The 13,806-nt window shown below is 39.9% G+C and overlaps 1 protein-coding gene across 1 annotated transcript; it reads left to right on the top strand.

The window, feature by feature from the left end:
- Nucleotides 1–272: 272 nt before the first annotated feature.
- On the top strand, nt 273–13,647 carry CSRP3 (cysteine and glycine rich protein 3). The gene is made up of 6 exons (XM_002186859.7): nt 273–400; nt 6,187–6,317; nt 9,683–9,851; nt 11,180–11,315; nt 11,780–11,873; nt 12,965–13,647. Exons 2-6 carry the CDS (start codon nt 6,206–6,208, stop codon nt 13,042–13,044), a joined length of 591 nt encoding a protein of 196 aa, XP_002186895.1. The 5' UTR covers nt 273–400; nt 6,187–6,205; the 3' UTR covers nt 13,045–13,647.
- Nucleotides 13,648–13,806: the final 159 nt, after the last annotated feature.

The following is a 13,806-nucleotide window of genomic DNA, read 5'->3' as shown; positions in this document are numbered from 1 at the left end:
TTTTTGACAATGTGACAATTAATAACGAGATCATAATTTCAAGGACTGTTATTTTATGATTCACATTCAAGCAATGCAGTAGAGCAACTATACAACTTTAATCTTTATTTCTGATTTGTTAGGCTGCAGTCAGGAATGTCCTTTAGGTGTAATCTGAGGGGCTGCATTGTTGTCCACCTACTCACAAGCAGACATAAGGGAACAAAATGCCAGGCTTTTGTCAGAGGTTATTTTCAGCTTGGTGATAGCAGTGGCATTGCTCAGATCCCTGAAACTCTCACTCCCCTCCCCTCCCAGCTTATAGGGCTGGCAGAGGTGGTCACTGCATTTAAAGAGAGCAGGAACCCCTCCCGTTCAAACCCTCTGAGACCCAAGAAAAGGAGGAGAAACTTCGACTCCGGTGAGTAGAGTCCCACTGGTTCTGCCAAAAAGGGTTTGGGTATTTTTTTATTCCTAACAGCTGATAGAAACAATTTGTTGCCTGACAAAGCAAACCATGTAGGTATAGTACAGAAATATGAGTCCTACAGAGCAGTGTTTTAGGTTTGGAGTAGCCAGCAGAAAGAGATTCTTCTGGCTCAGCCAGGCGAACAGCTACTGGTGTTGCAAGAGCAGGGCTGGGGGGATCCTCATTAGAGACACTTGTTTGGACTAGGCAAGACTGGGTAACAGAAGTTTCAGGATGTTTAAAAATTTTGTTACAAATCTACAAAGTTATTTTTCTGCCAACAGTCAGTCTTTAGAAAGTGCATTTACACAGCATAAAAATTTGTGTGCTTTCATAATGGTATCCTAAAAGTAAAAAATCAAAACAAACCCCCCAAAATCTTCAAAATATTTAACGCTGATGAATATTTAACTAGTTTCATATCAAATAAGAAGAAAACTTCTGTGCATATTAGACAAGAAATGGTTAGGTAAGAATGCAGGATGAAAGAATTATTCCCAAATCCATTATTCAAGCATTCTAAGAGAGCATGATTGGTCAAATCTTCAGAACAAAACCCCAATAATTCAAATAAATAAATAACTACATAAATACATATGTGTTTTTACTAGTTTTCCGCCTAAAGGTAAAATTATTTCAGAGAATAAAGTCGTGCATGTAGATAAAATAATTCTGTGTCTTATCTCGGTCATCACAGTACTATTTCAAAGTCTGTAACAGTTTTGCCTGGCACTTAAAGGACTTAGTGCAGGGATAAGAATTTAGAGAAGGATCTTGTGGAAGGAATACTGAAAGCTGATAGCCCAGGATAAGGCCTGGAAAATTGAATGGGTCATTTGTACAGCAGGGTGCAGCTTTCCACAGCCACATGGATCAGACTGGGCCATGAGTGTGAATGTGCAAGCACGCCAATGCGGGGTGTGGTTGGTTTCTAAGTCAGAATTAAGTATCTTGTTCTAGAGTCAGGATACTGTATTTTTTGGAGATGCAATCTTAAATTTCTGCAAAAGTGTGCATCAAGGAGGTTTCGAAGGACAAGTGGCATAACTAGGCTAGAAAATAATAGAAAAAGTGGAAGAACAGAGATAAAAGCAAGGGAATGGGGCACTATCTATCACCCTTCAGCAATGCACATGTGCTTCACATCAAGTCAGTTAAAATCTTTTGTTTCAAAGTGCCACGTGTAACTTAGCATGACTAGTGTCAGTGAAAAATCAATATTTACTTTCCAGTGTTGGAATCCCCATACCTTGACCTCTCTGTGTTGCTTTACTGCAACAAGATGTAAAGGGGAAAATGTTGGTTATTATGTGATTGTGGTGGAGCCACAATGTATGACACTAAGAAAATTTACCTGTAGCCACAGCCCGCTGAATGTGTTGGAATATCAGAAATATGATTATAAACACATAAGAAGATCATATCTCCATCAAATGAGCTCAGTCTTCAAACACAAATGAGCTCAGTCTTCCCTCTGTTGTGAATCTCTCCTGCTGAGGGAGAAGCGTGTCCCACAAGGGCCTGGATTTTGACAGAAACACCTCCAGGCTGTTCGAGGTGCAGTGGCATCTCAAATGCAGACACATCAAAAGAAAACCTCACCGTGAGTGTCAGCTGCAGAGAAAAACCACAGCAGCATTTGATGGCTATTATATAAAGGAAGACATATCTTGTTACCCCCATGGTGCTGGTGAGGTGAGTACCACTAAGGACGGTCAAACGAGTCACGGTGGTCACAGGACAGGTCACAGCAGAGCTGTGATTAGATACCAGAGTTAAGTTCTGGCTGCACTAGCATTCATTCCCACAGACTTCAGCTGGGAAAAGAATTTCAAATATGGCCTTGATACTTTGCATTTCAGTGTAGACAGGGGTGTGTGAGTTTTATATTATTATTGCTTGTGTGTTAGGTAAGGAATCAAGGAATCAGTTTTCTTATCTCTCTGAGGTTTAGCTGGAACTAAAACGCAGAGAGATGCAAGGCACACCCTGCCCAACACTCCCACTCAGAATTTCTACTGCCAGTGGTCACAAAGACCAATATTGCCCATTCTGCTTATCCCCTTCAAAGCCATCCTGCAGCACAAGACAGAAATCCTGGCAAAGACATAACCTTGCCAGCCACACAGTGCACAACCCAGCAGTCCATTCAGATAAGACCTGAGCTCTAGACTGTCAAATACTTGAGCACAAAGAAGGGTAAACCTTGTGTTTAGCAAGGAAGCACCAGAATTAATTCCAATTAATCCATTAATCAATCACATTTTTAACCTGCAGCTCAGTCAGGCATTAGCACTACCTTTTACTCCACATTTCATCAGGCCTGTACTGCATCCACCACCCACTTAGATCAATGGATCAAAATACATTTTTTGATTTTATCCTTATCAATAGCACTTTGATTAGAGAGAGACCCTCTAATCTGACAGATTAGACATCCAGATTTGGACAGTATGACTAACAGCCCGAAAGAAGACAGGTCACAATGTTTTCATGCCTGTTGAGAGCACACCAACACTTCAAAGGCTTCCTTGCTCCAAGCCCAGCCTACAAAGTAGTGATATAAGCTCTAAATAATGGGAGGCATGAATCCTTGGCTGCACATCTGATGTATAAAGTCTGCTCCATATAGAAGCTACATTCTGAAGAATGACACAAGCTGCTGAACAGCATTTGAGCAAGCCCGAGAACACTCCTCCAGCCTGACAGCACCCTGCGTGCCCACACGTCGCAACTAACACTCAGAAGTTTCTGTGTCACGCATTTCTTACCTTTAGGATGAGTCTGCTCCACTTCCCACCAGATCACCAGAATATAATTAACCATGTGATGAGCAGACATGAAAAGTTAACCAGATTAAGACAACAAAGTCCAGGGAATTTCACAGGGATTTAGACACTGACATGAATGAAATTATGGGAAGTGGAGACTTTGCATCTATTTTCTTCTGATGACAAATGGGAGACCAAGTTCTATTTCTATTGAAAGGATGGAGCTTTATCCACTGTTATAATTCAGATGAGTACAAAACCATGAGTGCCACATCCCCAGTGGAGATTACCTTCTTATGGTGACCCTGCTGCACAGGCAGCATCCCCGGGGATGGCCACTCAGCTCCATAGGGATGAGCAAAGCCCGGACAGGAGGAGTACAGATGTGCCCTGGTACCTCACCCAGCTGTTCCTCCAGCCAGCACAGACATCATAGCATGAACTTCTTTCTTACCCCAGTATCCTTACAGAAATATTTCTGCCATGCCTTTCTTCTTTCTCCTACAGCTTCCCATCAGGTGATGCCAAAAACCCATGGAAAATGTGTATGCATGCCCAGTCATGTTACTATAATTAGCCTCAGGAACAATGATCCTTCTAAGAGCTTTAACCACAGCCCTTGACAGCACAAGGTTCACTATCATACTTTATCAGAATTTTTCAGAGATTATTTTTTCCCCTTCAGCTGATGATGTAATTGGAGTAACTTTCCAACAACTATCCTTGCTGCCACAGTTTTGGAGGTTTGGTGTGCCTTTGAGGAGACCTAAGAGAGAGGAAGCAGCTTTACAGAGATCAGAGGTACAAACCACTCTCCTCCCAGCCAGCTGTCAGTGCTGCCTCAGCTGGGAAGGGATTCCACTGGAAACCTGATTTGAAAGGGAACACTGTAGATAAAAAAAATCACATTTAATTTTCAAGGAAGTGTCACAAAACTGATTTTTATCCACAGTTGCTCTTCCTTCTTTTAAAATGTTTGAAGTATCGCTTGAACTGTTTTTGTAAGAGAAAGAAAAAATGGCACCAACACAAAAGTACTTTAAAAATAGAAGAAAATATAGAATGGCAGAGTGAGAATAAGATTTTACCTACATAAAAGATTCCTTTCTGTTCCATTATCTCACATTTAAAAGAAATTGAAAAACCAATTTAACAGTGCTGCTCAGTGAAGGCTTCACTGAGTGAGACAGATCAAATTCATCATCTATTCATTGTGCAGAGTTTTGTCTCTTATTTCAGCTACATCAGTTTTTTTTTGCTTCTCACTTGTTACAATACAGATAAACAGAGTTAGAAAAAAGCTGAGTTTTCATTTCCTTTCTGCATCATTGCCGTTTTGGAACTGCCAGAGCAGTTCTGAGCAGCCTCCCAAGAGAGCTGGGAGGGTCTGGAAGAGATTAACAGCGCTGCTGCTGTGTGACAGCAGGAGGCTGGGCTGGCTGAGCTGGGGAGGGTGTTCAGCTGAGCAGAAGTCAACCTCACAAAGAGGAGGAGAGGTTGGATTTTGCACGAGGATGACAGGTACACTGTCTAATGAAGGTAGCAGTCACAACAGTGACTATTTAATTACACAGGGTTAAGGATATTCTAATAACTGCTGTGGTAAGGCAGAGATGTTTGGATACGCTGGTATCTGCACTGTTATCAAACACAGATTGCAAAACCTGCCCCCACTGACATGTCTCCAGTGCTATTGCTTCAGTCTGTGTCCCTTCCTTTTGCTGGACAGACAAGTATTTCATACCACTGCAGGATTTTTGGTCTTAGTTGTCAGAAAGGATTCCCCTCACGGTGCAGAGCTGGCATGCAGACATTGTTCATTTCATTCTGAAATCCAGAAGATTAAAGTGCAGAAGTCACTGAGATGATGATAAGCACAGGACATTAGTCCAATGTAAATATATAGTAAAATGTTAGTCTAAAATGCAACTAATTGAAAAGACCAGCTCTGTTACATCACTGCTGTGATAAATTCCCCTCTCTCTATCACCTGACCTCAGAAGAAAATTCTCAAGTAGCAGGCCTGATTAAGCCTTCAAAATCCTCCTCTTAGTTAAAAGTACCTTTTGGTGAATTTAATCAAATACAAATAGCACAAGTAGGCTTCAAAATAACTATAATAAGAAGGTGACTGGTTTTCCAAGAAGGAGGAGGAAGGCCTGTGCCAGGAGCTCGGAACAACCTGATAATTCAGTGTGCAGATGACGTCCCAGTCTTTCCAGAAACAATGACTCAAACAAGAAAACAGAAGGGCACACTGGAGCCTGGGGTTGTTCCAGGTGTGTGACTGCACAATCACAGGGAAAAGCACTCAGCCTGACATCAGGAGACCTGGGCTGGACTCCTGCCCTCCTGTGTGACCTTGGGCAAGGCACTCCAGTACAAACTGGAACAGCAGGAATGGAACAGAAACCACGGCCCTTTGTTTTCTCTGATGTTTAGATTTTAAATGCAATTGACAAAGGGAAAAAAACACACCTTAAGCACCTCAGCAACCTGTCCATTATTACTTTACAGTGGCTGTGCAGCACAGAGAACTTGTGGCTGTTTCATGAGGAACTCAGAAAAGGTTATGCTGGGGTACAGGAGAGGGCAGTGTTAAAAGAAAATGACTATTTGATGGAAAATAAACCCTAGATCCTCTTTTCCAGAAGAGGGTTGAGTGATCCTAGCACCTTTTCACTGAAACACCTCGCAATCATTTCACATATTTACCATCACAATATTCCAAGCTAAGGAATATCCTTTTGTACAAGAGAATCACAGGGATTTGGACTGTCCTGTCCCCAAAGCACCAGGGTAGCACCCCCACTTCTGCTACCACACAGGTACGAAGTATATTGCAAGCATGCAGTAGCAGTTGACTGGAGAGGGAGGAAAGAAATCTTTTTTTTTTTAAGTCAAGCTGTTCGATTTAAAAGAATTCACATTTGCTGTTGCATTTATTTATGTAATTTGATTTCGTAGGTTAACCCTTCAGATAAGGATGCCGAACTGGGGAGGAGGAGCCAAGTGTGGAGCCTGTGAAAAGACAGTGTACCACGCTGAGGAAATCCAGTGCAATGGAAGGAGTTTTCACAAGTCATGCTTCCTCTGCAGTAAGCTGGGCTGAATGGTTTAACATCACAGCACCCCTATAGCTCTGTATAACTCTTCAATTAAAGCCAGAACATTTATTTTTGTATTACTTGGCAGGCAGTTTTGCTGCCTTTTACCTGGAGCAATCTGCTTCTTGGGCTCCTGGCTTTTCTTTGCCCAAATATGAGATGGATTTTGTCAGGGACATGAAGGTGCTGCAGAATCCCAGTATCTAAGTCCATCTCCAGGACTTTCTTCCTTCTGTCCCACAGTGTGGCATACTACAGGTTTCCTTCAGGTTAAAAAGTCCTGCAGAACTAAACAAACAGCACTGATCAGACAGAAGGATGATTACTTCTTTACTTTTAGGAGATGATTACTTTCACAGCGAATCCTGACATTATTTTGTTTCACACCTAAAAGCTGAAAGACCCTGGTGTCATCAAAACCTCCCACCAACTCTGCATGTACCTCAGCCTCCTCCCCATATGTCAGGTAGTCCCATTTCACTTACTCTTTCCCTCCACACTCCTCTCTGATGTTTATTTTCCAGGAATTTTGCTTTTTCTGAAGAAGAGGTAAAAATTAAAAAACCAAAAAATTTCAGAGAGAAAGTACCAATTCCATTCTGTTTGTCCTTTGTGGAGAGTGAGAGACCGAACAGTTTGCTAAGAACTAAAGACAGCTGAAGAGTTTATTTTGCAGACAATACTTGGGATTGGTACTTTTGCAGTACGACTTCCAGCATGACAGTTTAGGAGCCACTGAATCCAATTTTCTCCCTCCCTTTCTGGAGGGATAGAGACTTCTTATTTGGAGGCATCAGACTAACTTTACGTGCTTAGCTGATACAGAACAGCTCTTTGCAGAGTGAGACCAAAGGACACACCTGAGGTGTCTTTGCCTTTCTCCAGGTGCCCCAAAAGTGATGCCTGAAAGTACGAATTATGCCTTTAGTGATGCCTAAAAGGCCAAGTAAGAAAAGATTCCCTCAAAAAAATTTCAGTTAACTGACAACCTTCAGCCAACACTTACAGAATGGTAAAAGGAAAATCTCAGTCTCAACTAAAACTTTCTTAATGCTTCCATGTTCTGCCTATAACAATAAATAGTAAATAAAGATCTGCCCTAATAGAGCATAGTTATGAATATTACTCAAGTGTAGTACAAATTAAATATTTTCTTTTAATGATTCATGATAAACAACTTACATTCATTAGCTCTATCAAATATTTAGTTTGTTGTGGGGCTTTTCTAGGTTGGTGGTGTATTTTGTTGTGGGTTTTTTTTTTTATGTTCTTTTATTTGTCCCTTGTTTTAAGTCTGAATTAATTATTAATAGGTTAGATACTAAAAATAGTATTCCCATCAGAAATATGTTTAAGGTCAAAACCTAAAGATGCATCTAAGTTGCCCAGCTGGCATATGAAAGGTATGTTAATTGGCTTTACTTTCCCCCATGATTCATGTACACTATTCAGCAGCTCTGGATGCCTCAGGATCATCTATCACATTCATGAACTTTTTAATGAACCATTTATAGGATTTTATTTCTCAACAGAAGGAAACCAATTTTTCCCTAACCCTAAACTCAGGCATGCAAACACTTAGTTTAGCTGTACTTTTGTGTATTTCTATATAGAACTATTCCAAATATATCTTCTATTTCACATTATATTTGCCCAGGCACGTGAGACACATCGGTATTTTTTGGCCAAAGAGTTCAATTTCAGCAGATTTATAAACAACTCAAAGCAACCTGTTAACACAGGAAGAATGAGACAAGCTAAATTATTTATAACACTCTCTCCGCTCCATAGTTTTTCCCTACAAGTATTGCAAGAGAGAAATTTGTTTCCAGCAATCCCTCCTTCCCATGCAGACTCCTGTTTACCTGCAGACTGATGTTTCACTGACAGCTTTTACCCAAAGTGCAGCTGTGATGGACATTTGGCAGGATCTCACACCACCAACCTGGATCTCCTCAGCGCCGGCAGGAGAGCAGGATCTGTTGGCAGATGACAGGTCTCAAAGTTATTTCAACAACAGCACTTCAAGACCTTTTGCTCCATCTGTTGTGGTGAATTAATACCCTATCCCTAAGGTACCAGAAATAGAAACACTTAATCCACTGCTAGAGTTTCCATCATCCCTTAACTCCCTTAGCAAATACAATTACAATCTCAAAGCAAGACTGTAGTACGAGGAGATCAGGTTCACACATTTACAGAAGTGCCTAATTTTACTTCTGTTTAGTATAAAGATCTTTGCAAATTATTTCTCCCTTCATGCAATACAGGGAGGAGGAAAGCTACAAAGATAACCAGAGAGCTGGGGATGTATACCTAGTTATATTGCCCCTTAACAGCAATCTGGTCTGGGGGTTGGAACTGCATGATCTTTAAAGTCACTTCCAACCCAAACCATTCTAGGAGTCTGTAATTAAAGCTGCAGAGGTTGCAGGGTGTAAATTCCCTGCGGTGGATAAATTGGATTGAGAGGAGGACATTTAAAGTAAACGTGGGGAAAAGGTGCCAATCAAACCCTCAGGCACCTCCTGCAGAACTTCCACTTCAGCCACTTCCAATACTTCTGTATTTCACAGCTTTCTGTAGCATACGTGAACTCACCAACTTTGTTTCCCAAGCTATCAATAACCGTGCCTGGAATGCCCTCTGCAGGGCAAGCATTGTACTAAGGAACCTCAAGAGAAAGGTTTTGCCTATTTTTCCCCACTTCTAATCAACAGCTGTTGAACAGTGAAGAGTTTGTTAAGAAGTACTGAAATAGTAATGTTTTAGCATACTGCAAAATCGTGGTTTTCAAGAGAGAATCTGAATTGAAAGATTCAATACAGCCACACTCCTCTCATCCTGGAGGAAGTCTGGCAGAGCTAACCCTTGCTTTGCCTTGGTGTCACAGCTCCAACAAACAAATAATGACAAAAAAAAACCCCAATATGTCCTGTCTGACTCCAGAGAGGAGTCAATGTTAAAACTCAGCCTGGGCTGAGCTGAAAAAGCCCCCACAGACTCAGAGCAAGTATTCTGAGAAGTCCAGACCAATGTCCCTGCAACTTATTTCCCCCCTTATTTAAGGTTTGGGAGTTCAGGATGCCCAATTTTAAGCTTCACAGATCTAGATTTCACCGGGGTTACAGGATTAACTTCATAGTGGCAAAAGAAGAACAGGTTACGTGCACACACTCTTACATCAGCAACAGCCCAGTCAAGTTTTATACTGACAAGTTTTATACTGACTGGCTCCTTTCCCCACATTTTTAAAGCTAAACAAAAAGAAATACTAATTGCAATTATTTTAAACCACATAAATTCAAATTTGAAAAGGCAACTGCTGATACGTGCCTTTCTGTCCCTGTTTTCAGTGGCTTGCAGGAAGGCTCTGGACAGCACCACAGTAGCAGCTCATGAATCTGAAATCTACTGCAAAACCTGTTATGGGAGAAAATACGGCCCCAAAGGGGTTGGCTTTGGACAAGGAGCTGGATGCCTCAGCACTGACACCGGAGACCACCTGGGCTTGAACCTGCAGCAGTGAGTCAAACCCCAGTGACAGCTCCTTTTTCTGGTCCTATTTGTCTCTTACCAGGGGGTTTTATATATTTCATTCTGTTTCCATAACAACATCTAGCATAAGGAGCAGAGCTGACTTTCCTACACCCTTTCCTTCCATGGACACAGTAATTCACAGTTTTTAATGATGCTCAGTCTCTTTAAGCCTGCTTTACAAATTATACCCTACTTCAACAGGCAATTATCCTGTAGAAGCAGCCGTTATATGCCACCACACATGTAAATATTCACTGCAATTGTAATCTGCCATTTGTAGAATAGTGGTAAAGTCACACTGACCATAAAAAAAGATAATTTTTTTTCCTGTTAGAGGCTAAAACACAGTTAACGTTTTACTCTTAGAGAAATAATCACACTACCCCATACTGTTAGTTCTCCTCTCAATGGGGGAAATAACATTTCTAAATCCTCCCTGTGGTTCTAATAACACTTACAACAGACTGAGAATGTGTTTGAACAGAGAAATTCTAATGGGATACCATCTTCCAAAAGCACATAATTAGCTCTGACAGTTCATTTTTATAGGATTTTCCTGCAATTCTCAAAGCTGCACATTTTTAAATCAACAATGCTTCTTCTTCCTTCTGGTGGTCTGCTATAAAGAAACCAATTAACCAATATGCTGTGCAGGAAATAAAAGCTTAAACAATGTATTTAACTGTAACTCCTTGTACCATACAAAGCCATTATGGGCAGAGTTCCGCACCCAAAACTGTGGCATCCTGTGGATAAAATGACCTGTTGCAGTCCAACTATCTGGTAATTCAGAAATCATTCAGTGAAAGGCTTTATGCACAATGATTTAAAGCACAAAGTCCAGAAATAAAAAACAAAGCTACTTTTCTGATGTCATTTTGACCCTAGGCCAGGTAAGAACCTCAATTCACTGTCTAATGAAACCATGGCATGCAAAACCTGAATTTCTATTTTCAGTTTGATGAGTACCAGCAGATAACCAGTTACAAAGATTAGAGACATCTTTTCCTTGTACTTTCCCTGTTACTTCTCAATGAGAGAAAATTGGTTTTTACTTCAATTTTCATTAAATATAATCTTTTGTGCGTGTGGCTGCTGCCAGCTCCATGAACTTAGTCCAGAACAGGTAATATCAGAGCTTACATTAAAAGCTTCTCAATCACACAACACAGAATTCAGTAGAATACTTTGATTTTTTTTTTATCCCTTTTTGCATGTCAGATACAAGCAATTTAGGGTTTTTTATGCCTTATTTAAAAAATAATTAAATCCTTTTTCTAAAGAAGGTAAGATTTTAAAAACTTCTGTTTTAGGGGGTCACCAAAGCCTGCTCGCCCTTCAACACCAACTAATGCTTCAAAGTTTGCCAAAAAGATGGTAGATGTGGATAAATGTCCCCGTTGTGGCAAATCAGTGTATGCTGCAGAAAAGATCATGGGAGGAGGAAAAGTAAGTAGTGACTTCAGCACTAGGGAAAAAACTCCACCATTTTATAATGGTGAGAAATTATAGCTAAGAGGTCCTTGATCATTTAAATTTTCATTCATAAAGGAAACACAGAGTTGAATTTGCAAATTGCTGCAACAGGTTTAAAATCTTGTACTTTTTGTAAATCTTTTTCAATTTTTTTGCTTTTTACTGATGTCTGAGGACCAAGCACAGATTACTGTACAAGCTGGCTCTTCCTCCATCTCTGGGTATATTTATAAACATTTATGTGTAGTGGCAATTGAAGATATATTAGACAACATAACTGAAAAAAGGCTAACCCAGAATGACTAAAAATGGAAGCCACAAGATCTACAAATGAATTTTAACCTTTCCACACCACACAAAGCAGTACTTCTTTGTTTCTTGTGCCTGCTGGCTGTGCACTTTCTGTGCCACACCATGAATTGTCTCCCCTTGCCCAGCCTTGGCACAAGACCTGCTTCCGCTGCGCCATTTGTGGGAAGAGTTTGGAATCCACCAACGTTACAGACAAGGATGGAGAGCTCTACTGTAAAGGTGAGAGTGACTGGGGCTACAGAACAATCTCAACTGAGGTCTCTTTTCACCTAGGATTGCCATTGTGATTTACCTTGCTGTACGCTTAATACTCCCCAAAAATTCCATTTTTGTCTTCTAACAACCTTCTGAAAGCAAAGAGCTACAGTAACATTGCAGTTGCAGCTTCTACTATTAACTATATTTAGCTATAAAGCTGTAATTTTTCTACAAATGGGACAACCTCTCAAATCTGTCAGACCTTCTAACAGAACACTGGCCATATCTGCTGGGCAGGCTCTTGTACCTGCACAGTCTCGCTCACTAAAATAAAAAATCCACAAAGATACAGATCTTTAGTCCTCCAAATCAGAATTCTTGCCAGTAAAATTTTAAAGATATTTCCACTGCATTGGTAGCAGAGAAGATAATGCAAAAATTGTCTAGATGTTCTTGTCAGATTCACAAAGTTCACAGACTTCACTCGAGTCCTAGTAATAGCTTAAGGGGGAAAAAAAGAACATGAATCTTTTATATACAAAGCTAAACTTTGTATATATAGATAACCCTGTAAAAGAATACTGGCGTTCTGTGACTTTGGGTACAGTTTGGCAACCACAAGTGGATCAAACTGGCATATTTGGAGAAATATGCTCACCATTACAACTTAGCAGAGTTGTGATAAACAACTAGGCACATACTAACCAATAGAGAGTTCAAATGGAGTTACTTAAATGCCCATCAATAGTTTCTGGATTATGTTCCAGTTCTTCTTAAAAATCTCTGGCTTACTCTGCATTACTCATCAGACCAAGTTTTACTGAACATTTCGGATAGGAAAATAGCTTTAATGAAAGTATTACTTAGATCTAAAAAATATATATAATTTCTTAACTTTCTTTGAGATCACCAGATGCAACTTCTGTGCAATTCAAATACATAATACCAGTTTTACTACTAAGACCTGGATAAACTTATGGGAAATACATTATTTCAGATTTCCTTCCTTTTCATCAACCTTAATTTGATAGTAATTTAAAAATGAAAACTGAAAGACATTTACCTCTGAGACCCTTCCAAGTACCACTTACCTCCCACTCCTTCTTTTGCAGTTTGCTATGCAAAAAACTTTGGTCCCAAAGGAATTGGGTTTGGTGGCCTCACTCAAGTGGAAAAGAAAGAGTGTGAATGAGAAGAAATGGATGCATCAGATTCAAATTGCTGTTGATGACACCAAGTGATAGCTGTCAAGTAAAACATTAAACAACACATTGCTAAGTACCTAGGGCATTTGATTAAGATTTTCCTCCTTGCAGGAAAAATTTGTGAGTTGTATCTTACAGAAATTCTTAAGAGTAGATTAAAAAGGTACAATGATAAAACTAGACTCATGTTTGCGTTTAGTATATAAAGACAAGGAACCTCATGGAACATTATTGCTTCTTAAACTAGTACTTGTCACATTTTAGACTGGAATTTTAGACTCATAGTGCCCCATTATGTTAGGGATCCCTTCTAGAGTGAAGGGTCCAGATGTTCCCAGTTAGATTGTATTTTCTTTTTTTCACAATGTTAACCTGTCTGTATTTCCACCAGTTTCCTAACTGAGTTTTGAACATGATGGCATCTGTGTTAAACAAGTTGATGTTATTTGCTTTGAGACAACTAAAAAGGATTTGAAACTATCTTTCTCTGAGGGAGATATGTCTAAAAAACCCCAATATTTTCTCAGAATACAGTGTTATAAGTTTTCTCTGTTTTCGAGCTACAATAAATTACTTACTGCTTCACATTATTTTTATTTGTATTTGCTTGTGCTTATGCATTCTACAACATTTCAGATAAATGGATTTCACCAATGAAACCCCTCACAAGAATTGCATTTCACTACAATACTTACAATGTCTATTCTAGATGGTATCTGGCTTTAATTTCCTGATCTTGAACTCTTTCC

This window comes from Taeniopygia guttata, chromosome 5 (assembly GCF_048771995.1).
Source record: "Taeniopygia guttata chromosome 5, bTaeGut7.mat, whole genome shotgun sequence".
Taxonomy (NCBI): domain Eukaryota; kingdom Metazoa; phylum Chordata; class Aves; order Passeriformes; family Estrildidae; genus Taeniopygia; species Taeniopygia guttata.
The sequence above is the reverse complement of the archived record's forward strand: the minus strand, read 5'-3'. Positions and strand labels throughout refer to the sequence as shown.